This window comes from Zosterops lateralis, assembly GCF_965231275.1.
Source record: "Zosterops lateralis genome assembly, chromosome: 4".
In the NCBI taxonomy this organism is placed as follows: Eukaryota; Metazoa; Chordata; class Aves; order Passeriformes; family Zosteropidae; genus Zosterops; species Zosterops lateralis.
Window position 1 is genome coordinate 54,090,431 of NC_139765.1, and position 20,252 is coordinate 54,110,682.

Genomic DNA, 20,252 nt, shown 5'->3' on the forward strand with positions numbered 1-20,252 from the left:
GGGATTTTTTTTTACTAGAAGTGGTAGATCTAGATTGGTGCTTTCGTAAAATCAGTGGGCGAAACTGTATAAGAATTTCTTGTCATTTTGTTGACAGAGAGTGCTTTCAAACATCAAGTTAGCAGGAAGGGTAGGATGGCTGGCCATATGCTGAACAGTGTGGTCTAATTTTCCCTACTGCACAGCCATAGTTCTTTCTAAAGCATGAAAGTAGTGGACTTGCATGCCCTTTATAATGGCCTTGTATGGTTATACCTGATGCCAAGGCCACTGTTGTAAACCCTTGTGGTGATGGAGACCAGAACAAGAGGCAGAGTCCTGGCTCCGTCTTCCTCCCTGTAAGGTGGGAGAGCTGGAGGTGGTGCTGCACTTCAGACCTTCTCCTAGCTGCTGTAAGCAGGCACCAGCCAAAGGGGAGTGGTTGTCCTTTATAGACACTCCAGTTTGAAAGCGAAGTGGGAAGACACATTTCTGTCTGAAGTGCTTATGATTTTTCTGCCTGAAGATATTTACCCAAAACTTTAAGGAAAGTGTAATACTGCAGCTGATTTTAGCAATGTACTGGAGCTCTCTGGGTGCTTGTTTTGGTTTTTTGGATCTTGCCATGAGATGAGTTCTCATTTTATGTAACGTTTTTCACCCATGGTCTCACATCCTCTGCAAAGGAATAAAATCACTGCACTCCAGTACTCTGCCTGGTGACTTGTAGCTCAGTTTCATGGTGCAGTAGTCTCCTTGCTCTAGCTCTTGGTGAGTTGCTGTTACTTGGCTTCTCAGAGCAAGCAAACACATATTTCAGACATACTTGAAGAATTATCCTCACATTCTCAGATATCCTTACATTTCAGTGTTTTAGTAACTAATTTCTTAATCTCCCTGCCAGGTACAGTTCATGCCTGCCCGTCAAACAAATAGAGAGTAGCAGGGGTTGAGTTTCCTACTGGCTTTTCTTTATGTCGGAATCCAAGTACTGCAGAAAGCTAGTGAGAAATCTGTGTTCAGATGCTCATGTGCAACTTCTCTTGTTTCCTGTGAGATATGTTGCATAGTTATTTGATGGTAGATTGTATTAAAAGATCATCTGCAAAGCACACAGCCGCATATACAAGTCATTTATGCCTTGGAGTGAAGCTTCCTCTGGTGTGACTCCACAAACTCTGTAAAATGTGCTGCAAGAGCTGTTGAAAAGTGATTTCTGTCCTCTCAGACAGGTTTCCAGCTTTTTTTTAAGAAGGGCAAAGTGTGCAGCAGGGAGACTTCCAGTGCTTCAAAGCTTTCCTGTGCCCAGCAGGTTCAAACCTCACAGAACTTCACAGAGCCTGGCCTTCAGGGAGCCTCCATGGTTATCCTACAGCTCGATGGTAGGCATGTTTAAAGCTTGGAGATACAGTGTTTCCAATGGCAGTCATAAATGCACAGTGTATTAGCTCCTGAGTAGCTTTAGAAATTCACATTGAAAAGTCTGGGCTGAGGGGAATTTAATCCTGTCCCAGCACTCTGTGGTGGCTGCAGATCACTGGTACAGCCTGTGCAGGGTGTGCAGCACAAACGGGCAAATACCTCTGTGCTATGATGTGACTGATAATAATTTACATTATGCATTTACATTAATTGGATGCTATTACTACCTGATGCATAGGTCATTGCTCCTAATTAATTAAGGGCTGGGAAGATACTTAGCATTTTACAAGACGCAGATGAAGACAGATGTCCACTTGGGAAATTAAAATATACCAGTTTGAGCATTTTATATAAGACCAGATCAACTATAAAATCTGATATCTAGACAGATCCTGATGAAAACCAGGTAAATTAGATCAGCTTAAAGCTAATAAAATGTGATAGAAATGTTCTAAGTTGTCTGCAAAAATGCTTTCAGGGAGAAAGATTATCATGAAGTATATTTTTACAAGGATTAGGGAGAATATTCTGGAGGATAAACTAGCACATAAATTTTTTCCTTTTTACATGAGTCTCTAGATGGACTTCTCTAGTAAAATATGCAGCCTGAACAAAAACTTGCAGTTTTCAGCTATTGCAATAATAGTTTGTTCTTTCCTGACACCCTATACATAAATTTGGAAGTGCTCCTGGAACAGCTTAGCTATGCATTCTGTTTCCTTGGAAATAAGACTATCCAAATAATTGTTTAAGAACATATATATTAAATGCTGGAATTCTGACTGTCCTTCAGTTGTTTGGGCAGGAATGCAAGTTCTGTTTTCAATGACATTATGACCTCAGGCATATTTCCTATTGTCCTTACACATCAGCACAATTAGGGTCTTAATATAACCCTATAAATTTTCAGCTTATTTGCTTTTAAACAGTTGAAAGTGTTTATATATGGTGATTGTGTTTGAAGACTTTCCTAGATATATATTCTCCAATACAAAGTGTGGGTTGTGTTTGAGTTTAGAGTTTATCTGTACAAAATTTCTGAATACATGGAGTAGCTACTGTAAATTCAAATATATATATACCAAAGTATCTAATGCACAAAGCAAACATTGTAAAATATATCTAGCTTGGACCTCTTAAGCACATCACTGAGTGCTGTAAAAGAAACATTTAGCCTAAGAGCTCAGAAGATGCATGATGAAAGCTGCCCAGCTGAAGTCTTTGGAGACTGCCTGGATAATTAATCTTGTGGGATGAAACTGGTCATGCAAGGAGCAGGATTTACACTGCTCTCTATTCCCCTTGTATAGTGTAGCTGGCCCTTATTGACTCTGCTAACTCATGTATCCAAATGCACTTAGCAGTGAGAAGAAAAATGTTCCTAGCAGCTGCTGAGCAGCCTTGCAGTGACCTCTGCATCCTATTATAAATACACAGAAGAAACTCACCTTGTTACAATGAGAATTCCACTATCCCCTGCAGCAGCACTTTTGATGGAGACTTCTTTTCCACTTGTTAGCATCGGCTTCTCATGAGGCATACTTTTGCATTTATTCAAATATCAAAACACAATGGGGGTCTGGAAGTGCAATTATAGTGATAAGCAGGACTTAGTGTGAAGCAAAGCCTGTGCCCAACTTGTCCTGCAGCTCCTCTGCTAAGAAAGTAGCAAGGGTTTGCATGGCTTTTGTCATGTGGGTTTTTTTCACAGGGATGCTTTGGCAGCACCTATTTAAACAATAGGTTAGATGCACTGTGCTGCCAGAAGTTTGGAAATTGCTGCTCCTTTGTTTGAGCATGGTTAGCCCAGCTCCTCAGTCAAAGGCAAAGGGTTTAGAGTTACCAGTTCTTAGGAAGAGTCAGCTCTGAATGTTAAAAACTGAAACCAGATGCTCTATATACAGCACAAACAAGAGGATTTTTTCCTTTCCTTTTTCCTTTTAAAGACACATTTCTGAATCTTGCAGTTGTTTTAGGTTAAAATACTATTCAAGAATGGTTTGATCATGCAACCAGCAAACAGATAAATAAATCCTCCAATCAGTGGGTTGTTAATGGTAGGAATGGAAGGGCCAGTCTGCTTGTCTGTTCCTATTTACTTCCATTCATCTCAAATTGCATTCTCTAATCTTTAGAAGCATGACTTGTGGTTCTTGAAAACCTTCGAGGAAGCAAGAGAAAATTGTAAATCTGGGACCAGTAATTATACAGACAAATGGTGAGACTTAGATCTATGATATTTTCAGGGCAGAAAGGATCATACATGTGCACGCTCTTAATAAACAGCAGCATTTCCAAGTAAAATTTGCACTCTGTAGGAGTGGGAAGGCCTGCTTAGTGTTTTAATGGGGACTCATAAGAAAAATTGTGTGGCTTTTTACCAGGACCTCTAGTGACAGGATAAGGGGCAATGGTTTTAAACTGAAAGAGGATAGATTTAGGTTAGCCATAAAAATTAAATTCTTCATCATGGGGCTGGTGAGAAATAGGAATAGGTTACCCAGAGAAGTCATGTATATCCCATCCATGGAAATGTTCAAGGCCAGTTGGAAGGGGTTTTCAGCAGCCTGGTCTATTGCAAGGTGTCCCTGTGCAGAGCAGGGAAGTTGGACTAGATGATCTTTGAAAGTCTCTTCCATCTCAAGCCATGCTATGATTCTCAGTAAGTTTATGCATTGCCTACATCCTGCTAGAGCCCTCAAGGCAGGCCATGACAGGTCCTGGCCCAGCTGGCAAGTCCAACTGGAGTGGGTTCTGATCCTGCCTGTGACAATTGACTGATTTTATTTGTGTTTGTTGCCTGTGTGTTAGAGCTGTTCTGTGGAGACTCTATTGTTGTGGTCAGCATAACTGATGACTTATGATTTTAAAGGAAGGACCTCTATTTTGGAGAGATTAGGCAGAGACTGGTGTGAAATAGGCAGCAATACATTTTAATTGTGCACTGTATCATGCTCCTTTTTTGAAATAAGTGCTCCTGTGGTCGAAACTTCTGAAACAAGGAAAACATACTTTATGACTGTGTTATGCATTCCATAAAAAGGTGATTTTACAATTCTTTTGCTGACAGGCCCTTAAGTAGATAGGTACAGGTAGGTGCTGCTTTCAGGTTCATGCAAATTACTGGTTAACTAGCTATATAAGTTTGGAGTGAAATGCAATGGATAGAAACATAGAAGTGCACACAGTGTCTGTTCAGGCAGATTGGATCAGCACAAGTCAGCACAGTGCTGTTAGAGTCAGGGACACTCCATTCATTTAGATGAGCCTCATGTGTTTATTCAAACAAAAACAAAACAAGACAACAACAACAACAAAACACCAGGAAAAGCTAAACACAAGTGAAAATGTTGTAATTACCTTTTTTTCACTTGTGGCAGCAAAAAGCCACCATAGATAAATGAATAAGTGCAATCAAATGTGACTTGGAACATACAGCCTGCTCTGTATTTGTCCTTAACTCTTTATACTGTGTATGTGTTTATTTTAGCATGTTCAATTTCCTGCAGGGACCTTTCTTGTGGATTCTATTCTACTCATCTCCCCTTAAAAGCCTTACCTAATATTAGTGTGTGCCCTTTCTTGATATGCCTCTGTTTCTCCAAGCTGTTTCTGCCCTATTGTCATGTGTCTCCCCATCTTCTCCCAGTTCCATTCTCAGCTGCAGGAGTTATCTGTGAGCAGAAGCAGACACACACACACACACACACACACACACACACACACACACACCCACACACACCCCCAGTTTGTTGCTTCTACTGGGTGGCTCCGTCTGCATCAGGTACCACTGCCTCTTCGTGGCTCCCTAAGGCAGGACTCCAGTTCATCCAGCACTATCTCTCCCGCAGTTTTGCTCCTTCCTGCTCCCCAAGCTGGAGTGAACATTGGGTATGGAGAGAATCAGCAGGTGCCACCAAGTTAAGCATGTCTCCCTGTGTTTTTCTTGCTCCTGAGAAAGCAGTAAGAAACAAAAGAGAAGGGAAAAGCAGTCAAGAAACAAAAGAGGTGTTTCCAGGTGGGGTTTGAAAAGAGATAGGAAGTCAATAAGGCAGTGAGTATGTCTGAGATCCCCATTGAGATCTGAAAATCACCTGAGGTTCCTGTTCCTTTATTTCCCCCCTCCCCTTTTTTTCTTCTACCTCCTACTTTGTCATCTGAGACTTTAAACAAAAGTACTTAAGCTGTTCTAGCAGCAACTGTAAGAGAGGAAAACTTGGAGGCTGTGCCTAAGAAAAAAGAAAATAAGAAGGTGAGGGCAGGAGGAGCTGTAAGGAGATGAGAAAAGAAGTGTAAGGCGAGAAAAATAAAAGGGCTTTTTAAAAGCTGTTGTGAACATTAATTTGAAGGACGGAGAGAAAAAAAACTCACTTTAATCTCAGAGTGATCAGAATGAGCAACACCAACATAAGCATAGAAATGGTCCAAATGAAAGTTTAAAAAATTTCAAGAAAGACAAACCAGATAAACACCTGTGATTTATCTCCAGTAGCAGAAGCCAGGAAATTTTTCTATTCCTCATCTATGTGTTTCTTAGCTCCTGGCAATCAATAAACTTTCAGTTCCAAGAGTTTTCCTCATCTACCCCTCTCTCTTTGTGGCTTGCATTATCAGCTGCCTGAGTACAATGTATATTGTAGTACTCTATTGAATGTGGTCAATAGCTTCCCATTTTCGTAGAGCTTTTGTCCCATGTGTCAGTAGTCCTGGATAAATCACTGGCACAGACATGAAAATTAAGAATGCAGGAATCTGTTAAACCCAAATACAAAAACAAAATAAAGAGAAACAGAAGAATAAGAAGACAGCATGGTGATGAGACAGGGAATCACACAGCAGACACACTCACTAAATGCGAGGTAGAATTGGCAGGAAAGGATTTTTTTGCATGGGGCTTAATTAATTACTCACTATATTTGCGTTTCATTAATGTATGGGTTAAAATTGATTTACCCCACTGATTTACAGGATCAATTTCATATGGCATTATCATTGCAGCTTAAACATGATTCTTCTATTAAGCCCTACAATACTGTAATATAACAGGAAGACAAAAATGTTGGCTCTGCCTCGTGCCAAAATTCTCATAGCTTTAAATGTCTGTGTGCTGTTCTGTACAGCTGTATCTTAGCGAGGAAATCCTCAGCCCTTTCCAGCTCTCCTCTGGCTGTGCTTAAGTCAGCAAGGGGTACATGCAGGCTCAAGCTGCTGACACAGGGGGCTGGTGCTGCTGCAAAAGGCTGCAGCTGCACTGGATATTGGAGTGTGGTTCAGTGCTTCTGCTTCGAGGAGGACAGCAAGACCAATTGCCTCCCTGTGAACTCCCAATTTGAATTCACACGTGCTGGAAGTGTCCTTTTGACTTGAATGTTTCTTTGTGCATGTGATAAATAGTTAATTACAAGGTTAATTACAAGGAAGAACTGGTTCTGGCAGGGAAGGAGCCAGAATACTTTGTGTTTGTTTCCACATGGTCATGCTCAGATTCCCCCACGCTGGAAGAAAAAACGCCTCCTTTCTGGCTTCTTCCAGGGGAAGTCCGAAACCAGTCCTTGAAGATGACCTTATAGCACTGCAAACAAGCAATTCATTGTTGTAGCATGGAGCTGGTGACACAGAGTCTCCTTTTACTATCAGTACAAATGCATTTTTTCCCTTGTGCTGTAATACCCTTATTAGTGCAAGGAAAACCAGCAAATCATGCTATCCTAACTCCCTGGGCTTTCCTTCCCATGCTCCAATGTCTCATTTTCTGCAGGTTTACCAGCTGAAAGAAAAAAAAAATATTTTTCCTGGGTTGCAGAAGGGGTAAAATAGCCTAGGGAACACATGGAGCTAGTGAGTGTGCATGAGGCATCCCTGCTTTCTGCTGGGCTTCTGTGGCTGCCTTGTGTAGTGGTTGCTGTAGGAAGTCATCCCCCCCTGGAAGCTCAGGCAGCTGCAGCAGGTGTTTACATTGGCGGCCAAATTAGATTTGGCCATTTGCAGGATCAGGTAGCATAAAAGTGTAAGTGACTTTGGGAGTGTCTGGACTCTCCTGTGGCCCTGTGCTGACTGCAGACTGATTCAGGTGGGTGTTAGTCCATAGGGCATAATGGGCATTAGTGCTCAGTGAGATTTTAGATAAAAATAAAATCTTAGTTTTTGTTAATTCAGAGATCTCGTGGCTTCAACAAAACCACGAAGCAGGTCAAAGAGGAGATTCTGTGGGTTCAGATTCCTGACAAGTCAGCTGCTTACTATTAAACACGTCACTCAGCTGCTTTTTTTGCAGATCAACTACATCTTTGTAACACTTGAGAAAGTGAGGCCTCATTAAAATGAGTGCTTCATTGCTGCTGAGAGAATGGAGAAAAGATGGAGGGACGAATGTAGAGGCCCAAACTGAATGGGAGGAGTGGTCCAGGAAGGCATGAATGCAGGTCTGCTTCTGCAGTGTTTCTCTTCTCTGTGTGTGTTCCTGCCTGCATTAGTGGGGCTGGAATGTGAATGTGCAACCCTCTGATTTGGGATGATAATATGAACACTTGTCTTTATAGTAAAAAATAGGATTTGAAGAGACCTTTCTGGCATAAGCTAATCTTATCTCAGAGTAGTTTATAATCTGTAATTGCTGGTAGTGAATGCTGTTGAATGAGGTCTCTCCACAGCAGCTGTTTTTATTGAATTTTTTTAAGCTGCTTGGCACTGTAAAATCTTGAAAGTATTTTCACTTAAAAGAAATTTTATTTTGATTCCTAAGACCAGCCAAAAAAGCTGTCCTTGGACTATGGCAGAATCTATGGTGTAAAAGATTTTAGAAATCAAAACATTGCCAGGTCTGCCTGAAATGAACCAGGGAATTCATTAGTCTCTTGCTTCGAAGAGTGCATATAAATCTGCAAAGTGCTACTCTTCTTTTTTGTTTACCTGCTGATGTTGCAGAAACAGGACATTATTGGAAGTTCTGGAGTGCAATAGCAAAATTTTTAAAGTATGCATTTTCTGAGTCTCATTACCTGTTGTTAATGCTCTCTTGAGTGACTTCTAGTTGAAAAATTAAGGCTCACATGGCTCCCTCTTGCTCTGAATCTGGATCAGAATATTAAATACGTTAAAGTTCAGGTGTGCATGGATGAAAGGTTTTGATTCAGACTACTAATAGTGTTATTAATTTAGCTTGGAGCTATTAACATAATTATTAATATGAACTCTGAATTTTCTAGCTGTTTGCCTCTCTTAAACCTTGGACACAATCCTGCCAATTTTGCACCAAGTTCATGTGAGTCCTTGTCATAGGTATGCTGGGATGCTGATGGGTATAGAACCTACTGTAAAAGGCTGTTGTGTTCCTCAGCTGTTAATTCAATTGCAATTGAAGAAACCTTTTCTAAGGTGGGACAAGGAAATATCTCTGTTTGTCTTGGTGGTATGCAGCAATACTCTTTTACAGTAGTTGCCAGAGATACTAGAGCTGGATGAGGTACCCTGTTTAATCCCTTCCCTACCCCTTTGAAGCCTGTGAGATGTGAGAAAGATTGGGTCATCTTTGGTAAATGATTGATGGTACAGGTTCCCAAATTTCATCTTTTTAACTTGTGTGTGAAGGCTGATAGGGCTGTAAGCAAAAGTCAAGAAAAATCCTTAAATTTCCCTTTGGACCATCTTGCCTGTACAACGTTTCCTCACCTTTTCAAATACATCCCTTTGCCCTTGAGCTTCCAGCTAACCAAGTTGTGGGATGCCACAGTGTTTGCTTGGGTTAATGGGTTATCTCAGGCAGTGAGTTATCTGAATTCTTTTTGATGCTGCTGTCTCAGACCTTCTGAAAGATGAGTCTCCAGGGTGATGGAAACATCTTGCTCATGCCCCTTTCCCAGGGGAAGCATGTAGTGCATACTCTCCTCTCCCAGATACTGCTGGCCTCTGCTGATGATGTAGGCACAAGACGTAGATTTACTCCTCTTTGGACCAAAGTACAACTCATTCTTGACAGATGAAACCATAGTATAGGTACATTGGGTTTGCATAGCAAGGGTTTGGTAATGGGGACTACAAGGGTGTTTTCTGTGAGAAGCTGCCTGAAGCTTCCCCCATGTCCAACAGTGCTAATGCCAGCTGGCTCCAAGACAGAGCTGGACTGGTCAGGGCCAAGCACCTCAGCAACGATGAGTACTCTGAGGTAGCAGATTTAAGAAGGGGAAAAAACTACTGCACAACAGAAGCCAGGAGAGAAGAGTAGAAAAATGTGAGACAAACAACTCTAAGTCAGGGAAGGAAGATGGGGAGGGAGGAGGTGCTCCAGGCACCACAGCTGAGATTCCCCTCCAGCCCATGGTGCAGACCATGGTGAGGCAGCTGTGACCCTGCTGCAGCCCCTGGAGGACCCAACACCAAAGGAGAATGTGGCCCTATGGGAAGCTCACACAGCAGCAGGCTCCTGGCAGGACCTTTACCCTGTGGAGAGAGGAGCCACATTGGAGCAGATTTGCTGGCAGGATTTCTGACCCTATGGGGGACCTGCACTGGAATAGTCTGCTCCTGAAGGACTGCACCTAGTGGAAGAAACCCACTTTGGAAGGGTTAATGGAGAACTTCAGCCCATGGGAAAGAATCATTTTAGAGAAGACCATGAAGGACTGTCTCACGTGGGACAGAACACATGCTGGAGCAGAGGAAGAGTGTGACAAAGGATTGGCAGAGATGTGAGGAACTGACTGCAGCTCCCATTTTCCACATCTCTGCACTGCTTGCAGTGAGAAAGTAGAGAATTTGGGAGTAAAGTTGAGCCCAGGAAAAAGGGAGGGTGTGGGGAAAAGGTTTTTTAAAGTTTGGTTTCAGTTCTCATTATCCTACTCTGATTTTAATTGGCAACAGATTAAAATAATTTCCCTAAGTTGCAGCTGTTTTACCTGTGACAGTAATTGATGAGTGATATCTCTCTGTCCTTATCTCAACCCCTGATCCTTTCATCATATTTTTCTCATCCTGTTTAGCCAAGGAATGTAATCACAGCGTGATTTGGTGGGCACTACAGCTTATTCTTTATATAAGAAACCCTGTAATTCAGTAACCTGAATTTGTGTTTCCACGTGTCTTCCATTTGTTTTCCCAGGGACTGCAGGAAAACACCAACAGAATGCACAGGGACTAAGGGTGTAACATTCATTATTTCCTTGACAAATTCATAACTTTCAACTATTCCTTGTAACAAAAGATCCATGTCAATATAACTATTACACATAATTTTAAAAAATAATCTTATATTATTCAAAATTCTCCAAAAATTATAAAAATAAAAATTTAAAATATGTCTTGTGAAAACAGACAAAACTTTTGTCTTCCACACCAGGAATAGAAACAGTATTAAATTATTTAACCATATGTTACCAGTTTACAGGCCTTTTGACCTGATGGAATTTTTTGTTCCGTATGAAGATGGTCTATACATCTTAGCAAATAGTGTTTTGAGAAGTGAACAAGAGGGAAAATTACTCCTTTTGAGCAGTGTGGGCTATCTCAACACCTGATGAAGTGGATATTGGTTTCTCATTGTCCACAGCATGACCCCCCACAGTTTTCTGGCCCACAGGTCCCATCTGCTAACAGCAAACTGTCACAACTACAGGGATGGACACCATCAGAGTGATCACTATTTTCACTGGTTCTACCAATTTTGGATGTGTGGCGTAGTATACCAAAGTTGTTCCTCTCTGTCCAAAATCTTAGCATAAAGCTAAAGATATATCAAAGGCTAAAGTGATGGGGAGTGGCTGAAAAGTTGAAAGTTCCTGTGTTCAGGCACAGCAGATGATTGTACCGTTAAGGAGGAGAACACCTGCTAAGTCCATGTCAGCATAGTGCTAGTGCTATTTCTTAGGATTGTTTATAAAAATAGGAAGTCAATTTGAAGCTCACTTGGTGCTCGTAGGTTATAGATGCTCCTTTTTTTCTGCATGCTTTTTGCAGAATTGGGTGTTATTTAAGGTTATTGGTCTTGCATGAGTAGAAAGATACAAAGTTATGGGTACTAACTTTAAAATTGATTTCTGTGGGGCAGAGCTCTGGTAGTTGAATGATTCCCACACGGTGTCACTTTATGGCAGCTCCCCTGTATGAAGTGTTCTCCTGGGTGCCCTGTGTCTCCTGCACATAACTTCTAGAGTGTCATACTTCTTGTAGGAAGCAGTAGTGGGGACAAGAGGCCAGATGGAGACAAGACTTTGAGAGAAAAAAAAAAAAATTATGTGGGCAAATTCTCTGTTGGTCTTCTTTTGTCCTGAATCTGCTAAGGGGTCAAAACTAAGTGCAAATTGAGGGTGGAGGGTGTATGGCAGCTCTCAGGACCAGGGCACAACTTAGAGTAAGCCACCCAGGCCTCTGTGTAAATACAGGGTGTGATTAAGCCATTGGAAATATATTTCCTGTGCAGAATATAATGGATTCCGTGCTCCAGCCGATGCTTCTTACACCTTTCCTCTTGTGTTTCTGCAACTTGTTCATTTCAAACGGAAGTTTTTCACAGCAGGAGACTGCTTCTTGATACATTCCCAGCACATCTAATTCAGTACAGCATCTGTGTTAATAGCAGCACTGTCATACTTATCACACCAGCTGGCCATAGAAGGATTCTTCCAGCTGCTTCTTCCCAATTAAGTTAAAATCAGGTGAAAGTGGCCTGTGGTTGTAGTTCATCTCATTTCATTCCATTTGCTTTTTTAATTTTCTTAAGCCTGCTCTTCGATAAATGAATGAGAGTTTAATTTTGAATCTCTTCATAGTATATTTAATTTCTGTTTACTATTTGCTATGGAGAGAGGATGGAAAGTGAAACTAATAAGTACAGAGAATAATGAACTGTTACCTTGCATAGAGATCTGAGCTACTCTGATGGGGGTTGGCATGAGACAGAAGTGGCAGGGAGTAAATAATAAAAACAAACAAATAAACAAACAAAGATAAGGCATTATTAATGGAGAGTGCATGTAGTTCTGAATTATTTAAGTCAAACATTTTATAAGTAAACAAGGCAGAAAATAGTAGGGAGGAAACATTACCCATTTTTATACAGAGAATTAATTGCTCCTCTAAGAGATTGGTTTAGATATGCAAAACGTACTTTTCCTTAAATTCTGGCTCTGGCACAGACCAGCAAAACTCTTTGTTCTTCTGGGAGAAAGGCAGGAGTATTGCAGATGCAGCCTTTGTGTTCTGGGTGCCACCAATGGACAAAATGGGGATTTTCAATCCACTGAAATACAGGAATATGGAGATGAACTGAGTACAGAAATTAAGGTACAATTAATTATTTTCCATTAATTTAAGGCATATTTTATAAGTAGAGCTATTTATGGGGGTTTCTTTGACTGAGAGCAGATATTATAATAATCTAAAAATAATTACCTTGTGAGAAAAGCAGGAACAAATGAACCTCAGTTCTGCATTTGATCCTTGTGTAATAGGTAGTAGAATGATAAAACTGGTATGAAACAACACTGCAGCAGTCTGTCAAGCTGGTTTTCTTATTTCATTGCAGATAAGTGTAAGGGGTAATATTTGAAACTAGATGACAAGCATTATCACATATCATTTACCAATGGAGAAGTTAAGTGAGATCAAAGCTGGAAAATTGTAGTCCTTGAGAACAGTAAGAAGAAAAGAATTCTAGGTTCCTTGGAGCAGGTCAGCTGTTATAGAGATTCAACACTTCATCACATTGCAAAGCATGTGCTAAAGTCTGCATGTCTTGAGAGGAGGTTATAATTCTTTGTCTTTTCTTGGTCAGTGTCATAGGAACTCAATCTATCATTAGAAAGTCCAGCTTGTGCTGCTGGTGATGTACTCTCTTGTTTTTGGCATCATTTTATATATAGCTACTCAGTTTGGTACATGTTAGGAGCTTCAGCAAAACAAGATTGAAGTTAGTGTTTTATTTATCCTGAGTTACATTTAATAGATTTTTTTGGGATTTAGAAGTTCAGTTCACTCTGATTTCAGGACAGTTGTCCTCACCATTTGTTGTGGTTTGAAAGCAAAACGAGTGAGAGGCTCCAAGTCAGAAATACAATTTAATAAGAAGAAAGGTAAAAAGGTAAAAATAAAATAAAATAAATGCAATAACACAAAGCACCACTGACAGAGTCAGAATACAACCTGAGCAGGATAGTGGAAGCAGTCCAGGTGAGGTGCTCTTCCTGAAGCAGTGATCCTGTAGAAAGGTCTGGTAGCTCTGGTCCTCTGGGAATCCAGTAGGTAAGGGCTGCTTGCACTGTCCCACATACCAGCTTATATCCAGGTGAGAATGCTTGGCTCCTCCCCCTGGGCAGAGCATCTCACAATGGGATGATGAGTTGTGGAGTGGGTCCTTGATGGCCCATTAAACAGAGACAACTCCTGGAAGGAGTTACCTGTGAGTCATGGGCAAGGCATTGATGGGCCATTAGCAGAAGACAGCCCAAAGGAGGGGGGCCTGGGAAGACACTGCCCCACCTGGTTTCAACAGCTCATGAAGATGGTGATAAAATAAATACTTTGTGTACATCCTACACTGCAACCCAGGACACCATTGCACATGCATTTTCTCTATAGAGGAACAAAACATGCTCAAATACTGGAGGACAGGCATTGTCTTTACTCATTGCTGGCAGTGCTGAGATGGTTTGGGAAGCTCACAGATGGGTTATGTTCACAAAAAAAAGTCCTTCCTTTTCTTCAAACTTTCACATCCAGGTTGTTAATATTTAGTCTTAGTTATCCAGTATAAATGTTTCAGCCACTCTCTTTCGTGTCCCACCAGAGTCTGTTGCTCTTGCCAAAACAGAAGTAATAGGTGACAAAGGAGTATGGTTCCTTTATTGTTATTTTTTTAAGTTTTATTTTTTTCAGTTTCTGTTTTGGGCATTTTATGTTCTTTTCTTCCTCCTATGAGACTGTTGCCTGTTAGATTGCTTTGTTAAATGTTTCTCTTGTCTTTTTTTGTGTTTTTAATTGTTTAATTGTTTTTAATCCTTTCTATTTAGATTCCAGATATTTTCACATTTCACTTGATTCCCCATAAATTTACAGGTTCTTTCCTCATCAGGTTAAAGAACCCCATGGCTTACTTCTCAAATGAAAATGTGGTGGATTATATTTGATCTTCTTCCAAACAGTATTTATATTTTCCCATTAACATCAGTGTGTCCAAGCATGCCATCTTTTGTTTCCTGCTCTCAGAACTAAACACTTTGAGAACACATTAACAAAATATTCAGACCTTAGGAAGTCAGCTGAGACTCCTCATTTAACTCTTCCGATTAAAATTAGACCCCTGCTTACAAGTCTCAGAAGGTCTTTCTCTAATTCCAAACAGCCAGGTGATCTGCTTGGGAACTAAGAATTCTGAAAGGGATTAAAAAAAAAAAAAAGTAACAATCATAATCCCAAAAAAATTTTAGGTGATGTTCTTAAAACAGATTTGAAACTATTAAATTGCAGTGTTCTAGTGAATGGAAGTGTTGGACCTTAATGCATACCAGCAGTCAAAGGCAGTGTTGCATATTAAGGGATCTACCATCTTCTGGCTTCACTTTGATGAAGGATTAGTGTAGTGCCTTTTCAAAAAGCATCAGCAGCTAGATCCAGACTTGCTTGTACACAGTAGAAGGTTTTTTCCTTTCTAGGGGAAGTCCACAATACCAAATGTTTCCAACACTTTTATGTAAATTTCCCCCCACCTCTTAAGGAGGAGCGACTCAAAATTGTGATTCTCCAAATTATTTTTAAAATTTCAGTAAACAATTGACATTGTGTGAGGCTGTCTGGACAAGCACTACCACATTTTGTCACTCCACGTTGTTTCAAATTGGCTGTTCTCATTGTGCTTTGGCACATGATTAACTATCTAATTGGTTATATGATCATCATTTAGACATATGACCTTGGTAAATCCTTCCCCAACAGATTAAATTGCTAGGCAATTAACAGGATTTGAGGCTTTCCATAATCTTCATGCTGTCTACACCTGCACAAGGATAAGCATGTTTAAGTAATGAAAAACTTCCGCATTTCTCAGTTTTGTGTAAATTGTATTTTTCTATGTTTAATGTTATTTTCTTTCCCTTTTTAGGTACCACATAGAAATGGCTTTATGGATCCGGACATTGACCATTTTGAGCTGTTTTTGTGTCACCTTATCCAGAAATGAGGAACTGAAATTTTTTCAGAGTGCTACAGAGCTAAATCATCTAACAGTGGATAATGACACTGGGATAATCTATTTGGGAGTGGTAAATGCGCTGTATCAGCTTACAGAAAACCTGGAAGTAATTAGATCTGTAGAAACAGGTCCAAGAAAGGACAACAAAAAATGCACACCTCCCATTGATGAAAATCAATGTAAAGAGGCAGTACTGACTGACAATTATAACAAATTACTGTTGCTGAACAAGGCGGATAATACAACTGTGGTATGTGGAAGCCTTTTTAAGGGAATCTGTGCCATCAGAGATCTACAAAACATCAGTGATGAGAAGTATTATGTAGACAGTAGCGGAGAAAAGTCCTTTGTGGCAAGCAATGATGAGCATGTATCAACTGTGGGACTGATCACTTCCTTGAATAATGATCGAGTGCTGTTTGTTGGGAAAGGGAATGGACCAAATGACAATGGGATCATAATCAGCACTCGGCAGCTTTATGCCAGGGATGGAAAAGACATTTTTGAAATGTATACAGACTCAGCAGCTGTTAAGTCAGCTTATCACTCATCAAGCACACAACAATTTGTGGCAGTTTTTGAGGACAAAAAATATGTTTATTTTATTTTTAATCAACAAGAGAAACAACCTGTCAACAACCGCACACTGATTGCACGTCTGTGCAAAGATGATGCCCATTATTATTCCTACTTTGAAATGGACTTGGGTTGCAAAGATGATGACGGTGCCTATGACCACTGTCATTCTGCTTACGTCACTACCCCTGGGAAAGAACTGTCTGAGAGCATGGCTCAGCAGGGACAACCTGAAGATCCCTCAGATGACAAAATTCTTCTTGCACTCTTCAGCAAAGTGAACAAAGATGACGGCTCTCTAAGATCTGCAATGTGTGTGTTTTCCTTGCGGCAGATCAACGAAAAGATGGAAAAAAACAGGAATGATTGCTACACTAAAAAGAATACCAGCTCATTTTACAAACTTTTTTCAGCAGAAAACCCGTGTGCATTACATGGATTGGTAATATAAATAATATAAATATTAGTGCTGGAATCTGTGTTAGAGTTTGTGGAAAATATATAACTACAAGTTGTAGGGTGGCTTTGAGCTATATTAAGATGACTGAAAACTCAATATATAGATTCACTATAGAAATGGAATGTGGCTGGGGGGGTTGTGGAACAGGTCAAGAAATGACAAAATTTTGAGTCTCTTAAAAAGGATTTGATGTTTTCTCAAGTATAAGTATTGCTTTCCTAAATGCATTTCTTTTAAAGGGTTCCTTATGATATGGGAGTTACTGAGTCAAATGCAGGGATTTTTTTCCACCCATGATCAGCTTCCGGGTGATTACTGTAGACAATTGTAGTTTCAGTCAATGTATTTACAATGCTCTTAAATGTACTAAGAATCTTTTAGATGGTGTCTGTAATTCAGCATTTTTTCTCACTTGTATTTGTATTGTTAGACAACTGAAGTACCCAGATTTCTTGTATTCAGATAGTGTTCATATTTTGATGTGGCTCAAAATACTTGTAATAGCATGATAGCCATCTTTTTATGACCTTGACTCTAAGGTTTTTGAAGGGTACTGTTACAACCATTCAGTTACTGTTCTTTAATCTGTGACTGTGTCTAAAAGGCCATTTTCAGCATCTCTGTTGGCTTTATGATTGTTTTGCCCACATCACTCTATTCCCAAGCCCCACTTGTGCATGCCGCTCATTCATTACTGCAACCAGCTGTAAACTGGGTTGAGAAATTGAATCATTTTAAAAATAATTCACTCAGCTTTTAGGAGGATGTTCCAATTTCCCAGCCTGAGCAAGGTACACCCTTGCATAAACAGCTGTTTAAGCACAACTTGAGAAGTGGTGTGCTGTAGTCCAGGGAGAGAAGTGAACTGCTGAAGAGATGGGGCATGGGATTATCTTTTTTTGGTATTGACCCATAATCCTTCATCCTGTGAGACTGAAGCCATCTCCCACACAGTAAGTCACTAGTGCTGATGAGTCAAAATTACACATTTTGCTTCGAAGCCCCAGTGTTACTTGCTGCAAATGGGGTGAGCATCAACACAGAAATCCTGAATGTGACAAGTGGCCATGGCTCCTGACAAAAAGAAGGTGTGAATTTCAGATCAGAAAGATGGTTTTGTTACCAAATATAGCAGGAAAAGCAAGGTGTGAATGAACTTCCTTCTGGTAGCTCTTGCTGCAGCTCAGGATTAAAGTGCAGTGAAGAGGTAATGTGTTGAAGTTCATGAGGCAGTTGCCAGGGAGTTGTTTTTTTATGGATTGCAGCAAAGCAAGAAACAAAACAGCCATTAAAAAAGCAGTCTTCAAGGCAAAGTTGGTTAAACCAGTGTCTGTGATGTGTTCATTTTAATTAAACCAACTGGTTAATTTTTAAACTGCTGCTATAATGAAACAGAAACAAAAAAAATTCTCACCCTGTGCCTCCTGGAAAGTGAAAGCATGGAAGCAGTTCTCAATTAGCAAGCTGCAGTCTGATTACTGCCTGTTGACTGGGAGCAAAAGCCCAGACAATCCATTTCCCTCTTCCTACTCTTCAGTGTCTGAGGGGTATTATATTGTCTAGTAATAGGGCTGCACTTCATTCTTAGCTAGAAATTAGTGATCTGAATGTTTAACACCACTCTGTATTGCTATTCCTCATTAGAATGCAAGCAAAAATTTCCCCTGTGGCTCCGAGCACTTGCCATACCTGTTGGGAAGCAGGAATGGTGTTCTGGAGAAGCCGGTGCTGCAGAAGGAAGGGATGAATCTCACGGCTGTCACCGTGGCTGTGGAGAACGGGCACACCGTGGCCTTCCTGGGAACGTCGGATGGTAAAATCCTTAAGGTAACAAACAGGATTAAAAGACTGGAAGGTGTTTAAAAGGTTATGAACTAAAAGTCAAAATGGGATTTGTAAGATCTCATACTAGGAGCAGATTCTCTTGGAGCTCGGTATTTTTCATCTCAAAGAAAAGATAAATTTTTTCTGATGTACCTCAGCTATCTGAAACACAGATTGAATTAGCATTGTCTGAATGGCACTTTTGCGAAGGATTTCATACCTACTGAGAGCTTTATATAAACAGCCTTAGGTAATCTAACAACGGCTTTTAGCCTAATCTCTATTCAAGCTCATAGTGGTTTAAGAGCAACTTTCCAATCTGTAGTCATTCTGGTCATTCAGTGCATAGAGGTGGCAATACAAAGCCCAAGCTGAAGCTCTGATGAATTCTGGTCATGTGGTGCTCAAGGCTTGACCTGTTTGAGGTGTTTAAATATCAAGACTGCAACACTGCTTGAAGGAGAGTGATGGCCATATCCAGCCTTAATCCTAGCACTGCCAAGTCCCACCAAACCACATGCTAAGTCATGTGGATGTGATGCTTAGAGACATGATTTAGTGGTGAACATGGTGATGCTAGTGTAGTGGTTGAACTCTGTGATCTTGGAGGTATTTTCCAACCTGAGTGATTCCATGAGTCTATGTCCCTAAATGACACATCTATATGTCTTTTAAATATCTCCAGTTGCCTGGACAACCTGTTCCAATGCTCGACAAACCTTCCTGTGAAAAAATATTTCCCAATATCTAATCTGAACCTCCCCTGGCACAAATTGTGGCCTTTTCCTCTCTCCCTCTTGCTTGCTAATTGTTAGAAGAGACCAACTCTCACCTCACTACAACCTCCTTTTTGGTAGTTGTACAGAGTACTAAGATCTGCCCTCAGCCTCTGTTTCTGCAGACTGAATATCCTCAGCCGCTCCTCATCAGACATATACTCCAGACCTTTCACCAGCTCACTGCCCTTCTTTGAGTACTCTCCAACACCTCATGTCTTTCTTGAAGATTCATCTTTTGTTCTTAATATATTTTTAGAAATATTTTATTGTCTTTTATAGCAGTAGGCAAATATAATGATATTTGTTATTCTGCTTATGTCCCTACCTCTGTGGCAGAAAAGACAACATTAACCGCCTTGTTTTTTCTTCCACAAAATAGGTGTTCTTGTCATCCACTGCTGCTGAGTACAGCTCTCTTACTATTGAACTAAACAAACCCATAAAGAAGGACCTGGTCCTTGATCAAACCCAAGAAAATCTGTACGTGATGACCACAGACAAGGTAAGGTGTCCTGCTTGCGTTAAGGACCCGGCCTTCTTTCACTTTCTCTGCAACTTTACCTGAGATTTATACATTTTCCTGTTGTTCTGTAAATTGCCCTATTTGGTGGGACTTCCCCTATTCTGTGTGTATGAAGATCTTTCTCAAGTCTAAGCTGATGGATTGTTGTGACTTGGAGAACTGTAATATCCATGATGATTAGCAACTGGGAATGGGAAGTGAGTTCCCCTCTGGGGCTGTCATACAGGGTCTGTGGGAGGGATGGAGATGTTTGGCACTAGCAGGCTTCAGGGTCAGGCAGCCCTAGCACTCAGTGTGGGATGTATGGGGTGCCAGTGGATGCTTAGCTGCCATCAGATCTTTTCAAGGGCACTTCAGGACTCGGGATGCTGGTGGCTGACATGCTCACACTGACATGTCTGTAAAGCCACCAGTAGTTTTTGTGAGTCTTATTGTCAAAAACTAAGAAGCAATGGAGGGAATTGTGTATTTGGGAAACACTTTCATTCAGGCTTCTGCTAGAACTGAGTACAG

At 40.6% G+C, this 20,252-nt stretch overlaps 1 protein-coding gene across 5 annotated transcripts in view; it reads left to right on the forward strand.

Annotated features, from left to right (window-relative positions):
• Positions 1 to 20,252, forward strand: part of PLXNB2 (plexin B2) — a 250,146-nt gene that overhangs the window by 154,556 nt on the left and 75,338 nt on the right. For all 5 annotated transcript variants that reach the window (XM_083859523.1, XM_083859522.1, XM_083859525.1 and 2 more), the window contains 3 exons: positions 15,488 to 16,595; positions 18,258 to 18,440; positions 19,596 to 19,718. In XM_083859523.1, coding sequence (XP_083715649.1) covers positions 15,488 to 16,595; positions 18,258 to 18,440; positions 19,596 to 19,718 — 1,414 coding nt within the window. The remainder of the gene's footprint in view (positions 1 to 15,487; positions 16,596 to 18,257; positions 18,441 to 19,595; positions 19,719 to 20,252) is intronic.